At 40.5% G+C, this 7,500-nt stretch overlaps 1 protein-coding gene across 1 annotated transcript; it reads left to right on the forward strand.

The window, feature by feature from the left end:
• The first annotated feature begins 2,063 nt into the window (after positions 1-2,063).
• Positions 2,064-2,961, forward strand: LOC147450906 (uncharacterized). Its single transcript, XM_086520831.1, has one exon. The coding sequence runs from the start codon at positions 2,179-2,181 to the stop codon at positions 2,698-2,700; it is 522 nt and encodes a 173-aa protein (XP_086376957.1). The 5' UTR covers positions 2,064-2,178; the 3' UTR covers positions 2,701-2,961.
• Positions 2,962-7,500: the final 4,539 nt, after the last annotated feature.

A 7,500-nucleotide genomic window follows, 5' to 3' on the forward strand; every position in this document is an offset into this window, starting at 1 on the left:
TCTCTCTCTCTCTCTCGTGGTGTAGAGGGTCGCACCTACGCAAAAATGGAGCTCGTCGGGATCAAGGGTGGCGGACAGGCAATGGTAGAGGAGTAGGTGGCTTAGCAAGCGCTTGTGGCGAGTGGGACATGTATTGGATCCAGAGTCTTGGCATCCCGGCCAGCAGAGGATTGAGGTTGTATAAGGGTGTGGGGCTCGTGGCGGATCAACAGTTGGCAACCAGGGGTGTTGATAGAGGAGACTATATGAGGCCTATTGCAACAACATTTGGGAATTCATACATGAAGTAAATGGCGGGTTGTGTTCATGATCAAGTTTAAGGGGGGAGGGGGGGGAGGGGAGAGGGGAGCATTCTCTATCAAGCGCCAAGGCCAATCAATGGCACTCTCTCTCTTTCGAACAGAAATAGACATACACACTCCTCAATAGGACTAAAAGGGATTGGCTCTCTCTCTCTCTCTCTCTCTCTCTCTCTCTCTCTCTCACACACACACACACACACACACACACACACACAAAGCTACAACAAATAATGAAGACGTCTCTCTCTCTCTCTCTCTCTCTCTCTCTCACACACACACACACACACACAGACCTACGACACACACGATAGTGCCGTAGAAAATGAAACCTAATCTCTCTCTCTCTCTCTCTCTCACACACACACACACACACACACACGCACACACGTATGTGCATGTATATGCACACGTATATACACATTTGAGACGGACCAACTTATCGACGTATGACACAATTCGTTGCTCGTTATTTTCCCAAGCTACAAAATAGAGCCACCCTTTACAAAAACAAAAGTAATCACCCTTCAAAATTAAAGATCTGAATGAAACTCCATGGCTTTGCTAAAGACTTTAAAAAATATAAAAATATATATAGTACTAAGTACTGTGACTTTGTGACTTTTTGACAGAAGAAGTCAAAACTAAGTCTTTTCATTTTCTACCAAAACTAAGTCCTTTCATTTTCTACCATTAGTGTACTTGCTACTTGCCCTTCACTTTTACATTTCAAACCAAATGATTTTTAACTTACCGTTCACTTTTACATTTCAAACCAAATGTTTCTTAAAGTAATTTCTTGAAACGAAGAAAAAAGTGACACATGGATGGCCTTTCTTTCCTTTAAAATTTTAAGCTCAATTATATATAGTATAGATAATTGATGCACTTAACTTTGTCTCCTTCCATGAACATTATAGCATTTTTCAAGAGTATATCTCTTTCACGCAAGTCGTCCTTCCTAAATTAGTCTTGCTCTTGTTCCCTTCCGTGCTAGCTACTAAAAGTCAATTTGCATATGTCTTGTTATATTCTATAGATGTTATATAGCAATGCCCACCAAGCAAGACTAGTTTTTGTGTTTGCGTCATCTTCCTCTATCCCGTCCCCCACCTTTCTTTTCTTTTCCACATATAATTTCCCATGCCTTCCCAAGGGAGCATCTCGAGATATTCGGTCTAACGAAAGACCTACTCCTAATATAGGATGAACTAAGACTCCCAAAATCTATCCCCAAAGAGTTGGTCTAACGGTAACGCTTTGGCCTCTCAACCTACGGGTTGTGGATTCAAAGCCCCTGTTGGGTCACACTCTAGAGGGACACCTTGTGCTCACTTGGTGTTTACGTTGCTAGGGCTCTTGCCCTTGGACACTCGAGTGCATCCTCCTCCTGGGGTGGGTCACCCGAGGAGGAGGTTCCTAGCTGATTGCTACGAGTTCTCTCCGTCGTTCTCAACATATGGTGCATCAATTAGGTGGCCATGGTGATGCCTATGCGTGACTCTTGCCCGATGGTACGCAACCCTTGCCCGACCATGTAACATGGCTAATATTTGGAAGGGGTAAGCACCTCCCCCTGTGGGCCCTATAGTGTGTCGAAAAAAAAAGACTCCCAAAATCTGAGTTGTTCATGGAATTGTTTTCGAAGACACAAGTGTAGGGTGCAAAACCAACCCATGCACCCATGCAAAACGTGGCCCCTATAGGAAGCCCTTAGAGCCGCTGGTGAAGCGTGCGTTATATAGTGCACTTCGAGCACTCAGATTCTCTAGAGTGATCCCCTCTCTCTCTCTCTCTCTCTCTTTCTTTTCTTCTCTATAATAACATAGAGGTTTTCTGTACTTCTGTCTCTCTTTGTCTTTCTCTCTCCCCTCTCATCATGACTACCTGCAATGGCCTTGCATGCTGCGATCATGGCGGCTTCTTGTCTTCATGCCTGCAGTGCTCCCAGGGCTTACAACAGCGCCCTTATCACCGCAATTGCAATTGCTCCCTGCATGACTCCCTCGGTGAGGATGTGGGGCCCCTCATGAAGCGCTGCAGCTCAAGAGTTTCCTTGCATGCAGGTATCTCGCCGGGCTCATCGAGCAGCATGAGTAAGAAGCTTGCAAGGAGGAACAGCGGCGACCTTAATGGAGAGAGCAATATGGCATCATGGAGCGCAGTGTCGGCAGGCTCACCGGATTTGTCAGCCAGTCGGAAAGCATCAAGCTTCAATGATTTGTGTGCACTCATGTCTGCACATGATGAGAGTGTTGTGCAAAGGAGATTAAGCCCAGGTCCATCATGCAATTGTGATGTTGGTGGTGAGGGAAGGAGTGCTAGCCTATCTGATCTCTCTAATGCTCAATATGCTCTACCCCCAAAAGGTAAACATAGGTTAGATTTCTCCAATGACTAAGGTTTAAGGGTTTATATCCTTCTCTAATGAATGACTGAGGTTCAAGGGTTTACATTCTTCTCCAATAATGCGCATGAGCAGCTCTATATTTAGAAGGCGCTGATGTTCACCCAAATGAGCCTATCGCAGCAAGGGCCACAAGAGGATGGCCGGGTTTGCTACATGGGCCTTCTCCTCATGTGGGAGGCAATTAATGAGAGCAATAACTATATTTGTTGTGGTCCTGTGGTGATTTCTGTGCTCTAAGATGTATTCTCTTTCTACCTTCCTCTTCTACTTTCATGTTCATGTTCTCTCTCTTTCTCTCTCTCTCTCTCTCTCTCTTTCGTATGTAATAGTAATGTCGGCTGCCTTCGGGGCTCTCTCTCTCTCTCTATATATATATATATATATATATATATATATATCGCGTGCTCATGGGTTTCTCTTAGTTTTGGAGTTTTATCTTTCATGTCATAGATTTCTTTACATTCAAAAGGGCTCCCCCTTCCGCCATACATTATGTTAGTTTAGATACACCTATAGTTACCTTTTTCCATTTATGTACACATTACAATGGAGCACCTTTTAAATTTTAAATATTAAGGGAGTTTTAAGTCTCCATACAATGGAGCACTTTTTAAAGTTTGTGAGGTATGTTTTATTTTTTTCTCTTTAATATAGTCTCTCTTTTTCGTCTCTCTCTCTCTCTCTCTCTCTCTCTCTCTCTCTCTATATATATATATATATATATATATATATATATATATATAAAATCGGAGTGGAAGGACATTGCAATGTCTGTCCTTTTTATATAAACATGAAAAAGACAAGCATGATGTTTTGAACATCCCAAGAATAATTTTCCTTCTACATAAATGTGCAAAGTGCATATATGAACAAGGAACAATGTCATATGAATCCTACAACTAAGGCATTTATCGTGGTTTTACACTCTTGTACAATTCCCACAAATTTAAGGGAGAGAAATTCAATCAATTGGGAGTGAGTGCACGACCTTTGATAGTGATGGATTGTTTAGTAGCTGCATCAATTGCTATTTCACTGTTTGATGGTTGGTTTTCGTGTCTCCTCTCTAAGTGACATGGGCATGGTGGGAGGGTACGCATGCTTAGGCCGACAATCAGTAGGCAAGATCATGGCTCTAGAGTCTAGATTTGTTGCCCCGGATTTTTAATGTTGCTCCTAGCCCCAAGCGTACTAAGTTCCTTGAACTTACATAGGTCTGCATTTATGACATCCGAAGGTGATCACATACATTTGCATAGGTGCTCCCTCGAGAGACGTCTTTGAGTTCAAAGTCTCACGGGTGGGGAGGGGGAGAGCTGATTCGAATTTACATTTTGGCCCAAGTTCATAAGTTAAACCCGAGTTTACAAAAAGTGTGTCGAACAACTCTCACACTCTCAACCATTGATATCCTCCCCCCATGCCCGGGTGGCTTTGTTAGCCACTTTGTTGTGCCCGACAAAAATTTACACTGCTTTTGTAGAGCCATATGTCAATGTGAATCAACTAAACTAGTTCTCTATTGATAATTGTGTACTAACAAAGGCACTGGCATGAAAAGGTGGATATCCTCCCAGCATTTGCTAGAAATGCTAGTCAATGCTATAAATGCTAGTCCACTATATTAGTGCTCACAAATGCTAGAAATGCTAGTCAATGCTATAAATGCTAGTCCACTATATTAGTGCTTACATATGTATATGTTACACGTCTTCACACGTATGAACGTTTGTTTTTATGGATACAAGTATAGGATTTCTTAGAGTTGCATTGCGTCGAGGGGTAGTAGGGTAGTGGAGAGAGAGAGAGGAAGGTGGTCGCACTCTTTGGGAGAGAAAACAAGGATGCGTGATATTTGCTAAAAAGCATGGAACGTGATTGGCGCTTCATTTCCACGTTTTAAGCTGCATCGATTCTCAGCTGAGAAATAGCGTAATCCTTCAAAAAAACAATGGGGTAGTGGATTGATAGCAGGGCTACGAGAAGGTAGGAAGAGGGCTATTTTTGGGAGATTCCATGGCGGCCTACCCCTGCTAACACTAGGTGCGATCAAACTCTTAATTGTTTCGAACACTTGAATACATATGAATAAACTCTTCTTTTATAAATGGACACTCAAATGTCCTAGGACACCAAAGTGTCATGTTTTTTCATTGATTAACTTGTCATACATATTTAGTGAAGTTGGAAACAAGATTTTTAAAGCGATGCTCATTTATCTAGGTAGTTTATGAGGTGAACATTGTAGGCACATTTTGTTTGCATAGGTCTAATGATTTGTGAATGGAAACACACTCATTTTTTTCCCAAACTCACAACAGTGAGTGTATAATTATATTAAGAAACCAAAAAAGCTACATTGACAGCCATGCTCTAGCTAGCCGAGAGCCATGACATCACGCCCAATAACAAGGACCAGATACATCGGCTAGGTACATCTACTGAAATAAGGACACTTATTTTAACAAGAACTTGAATTGTGGAACTTAGATCTAATGGAAAATAAGTGCTACAAACATAAAAACCAATTGTTGAAAATGCAAACAGAGCCAATTTTGGGTCTTTCAAATCCTCTTTTTCCAACATATGATGAGGCTCTTATGCAAAATATTATAAGGTCTATATGATATCTACAAGTCAAAACCCATTAGCAAGACATTTTCCAAGATCTCTAATTACGCACTCGTATAACTATAAGCTAATCTCTTATGATTTAAAAATGAGAATTTCAACATGCACAATTTGAGTATTTGATGTAATTTACCAAATGTAGCTTAGTTAAACATCAAATACTAATATCATAAAGTAATGAATTGATAGAATCGATACAAACATGTTAAAAGATCTTAGAAGAACATGAAAAGGGACTATGTATCAAGGATAAGGGGGCGAGTTGGGTGGGATGGCTGCACTGATAGCCGATGTAATTATGGTCCCTGGATGACGTCATGGCTTAACACGAGCATGACAAGACTTTGTAATTATTTGGGTTGATAAATATAATTCACTCACAATTGTGAGTTTTGCTAAAAAAAAAAGAATTGATACAAACATAGCATAAAAAATGTAAAGTTATATGAAAGACATGATGTTTAAGGTTGTCAACACAAACATTAATTCACAAAAGCTGTGCATCGATCCCACGCAACTTGTCTTATGTAATTATAGTAAAAAATAAATTTTCTTTTGCATGAAAATCGTAAAACTGTGAAGTGCAAACATAAATAGCTAACATGGATTATTGCATGTATCTTATTCTTTTCTTTTGCTATGGTTGGGTGATGCATCATAGAGAAATATTTGTTGCTTTTTATGTAGTAGCTTTTGTGAGTGTAATTCCATCAGAGTTCATGTTCAAAAATAAAATTATAGTTTTTATAAATGCTTAGCTAGCATATTTTAAACTTATCAAAAGATTTTAGAATATCATCTATACTTCTATACTTCAAGCAAGGAGAGGGCATCTATGTGTCACTCTCTCCTTCATTTCAAAAACCTTAAGAAACATTTGATTTAAAATAGCAAGTACTCCGATGGTAGAAAATGAAAAGACTTAAAAGACACTAAGTAGCAAGTACTCTGATGGTAGAAAATGAAAAGACTTAAAAGACTTAGTTTTGACTTCTCAATTAGTTGAGTCAAAAAGTCACAATACTTACTACTATTTTTATATTTATATTATTTAAACTCTTTAGCAAGACCATGGAGTTTCATTCCAGCCTTCTATACTATATATGACTGAGCTTAAAATTTTTAAGGAAGGGGAGACCCTCCATGTGTCACATTTTGCTTCATTTCAAAGAAAACTTTGCAAAACAAAGTAAAGGTCATATTTAAAATGCAAAAGTAAAGGGTAACATTGTAAGAAGTGACAATCTTTTTAGAATCTTTTTTAACCCATATTTTTCAACATCTTCTTGGTCCACTACTGGGTCCAAGCGCCTCATTAAGGGAAATCTCTCCAGATTTCCCGTTCCTCTCTCTCTCTCTCTCTCCTCTCTCCTCGCTCTTCGATCTCTCCTGTCTCTTCCCCCGTACACTTTGCCAGCGCTTCCCCCTTTGCGCCCTGTGTGCTAGCAATGCCTGCAGTCCAAAGAGAAACGACGCCAGACAAATCAGAGGACATGGAGGAGGATGATAACCTTCCACCTAGGGCCTGCCTTGCATACAAATGAGACATGGAGTCCAAACAAACAACAACGCATATCACTCGCGAAGCTCCTACATATACCCTCCTTCCATATGTTGTCGCAGCAACAAAGCAAAGAAACATTGCATGCCTGCGCATAAAGGGGAGAGAGAAAAAGAATCTACGGCCGGATCCGGCCCTCGTCTCCACATGCTGCTCCAGCCTAGTAACCCCTCTCCAGTCGGCATCAAAAAAATCTACTACTCTCGCTCTCTCTCTCTCTCTCTCTCTCTCTCTCTCTCACACTCACACACACACACACACACACACACAGACATGCACACACACATCATCGACATCAAAAAATCTACTCCTCTCTCTCTCTCTCTCCTCCAGCTGTCCCGCAAGCTTTTCACATCGATCTTTCCCTCTCCTTTTCATCCTTCACCCAAGAGGGCATCTCACCAGATACCCTCTAATGAGACCTGCTTGAAAATTGGGGAGACCTACTGGTGCAAGTGACATTTAATCTTTATATATATTCAACTTTATCTTTTCAAGGGGTTTTTTTCGAGACCAATATTAATATTTTTTTGAGATTTCTAAAAGTTTTGTCTTTTTTGAAGAGATCGAGAAAAAAAAAAAGCTCACCTCATGTTTTG

Source organism: Adiantum capillus-veneris, chromosome 9 (assembly GCF_014529385.1).
Source record: "Adiantum capillus-veneris isolate H3 chromosome 9, ASM1452938v2, whole genome shotgun sequence".
Taxonomy (NCBI): domain Eukaryota; kingdom Viridiplantae; phylum Streptophyta; class Polypodiopsida; order Polypodiales; family Pteridaceae; genus Adiantum; species Adiantum capillus-veneris.

Coding starts and splice junctions, on each gene's coding strand:
- LOC147450906 (XM_086520831.1), top strand. CDS start 2,179: ATGACTACCTGCAATGGCCTTGCATGCTGCGATCATGGCGGCTTCTTG.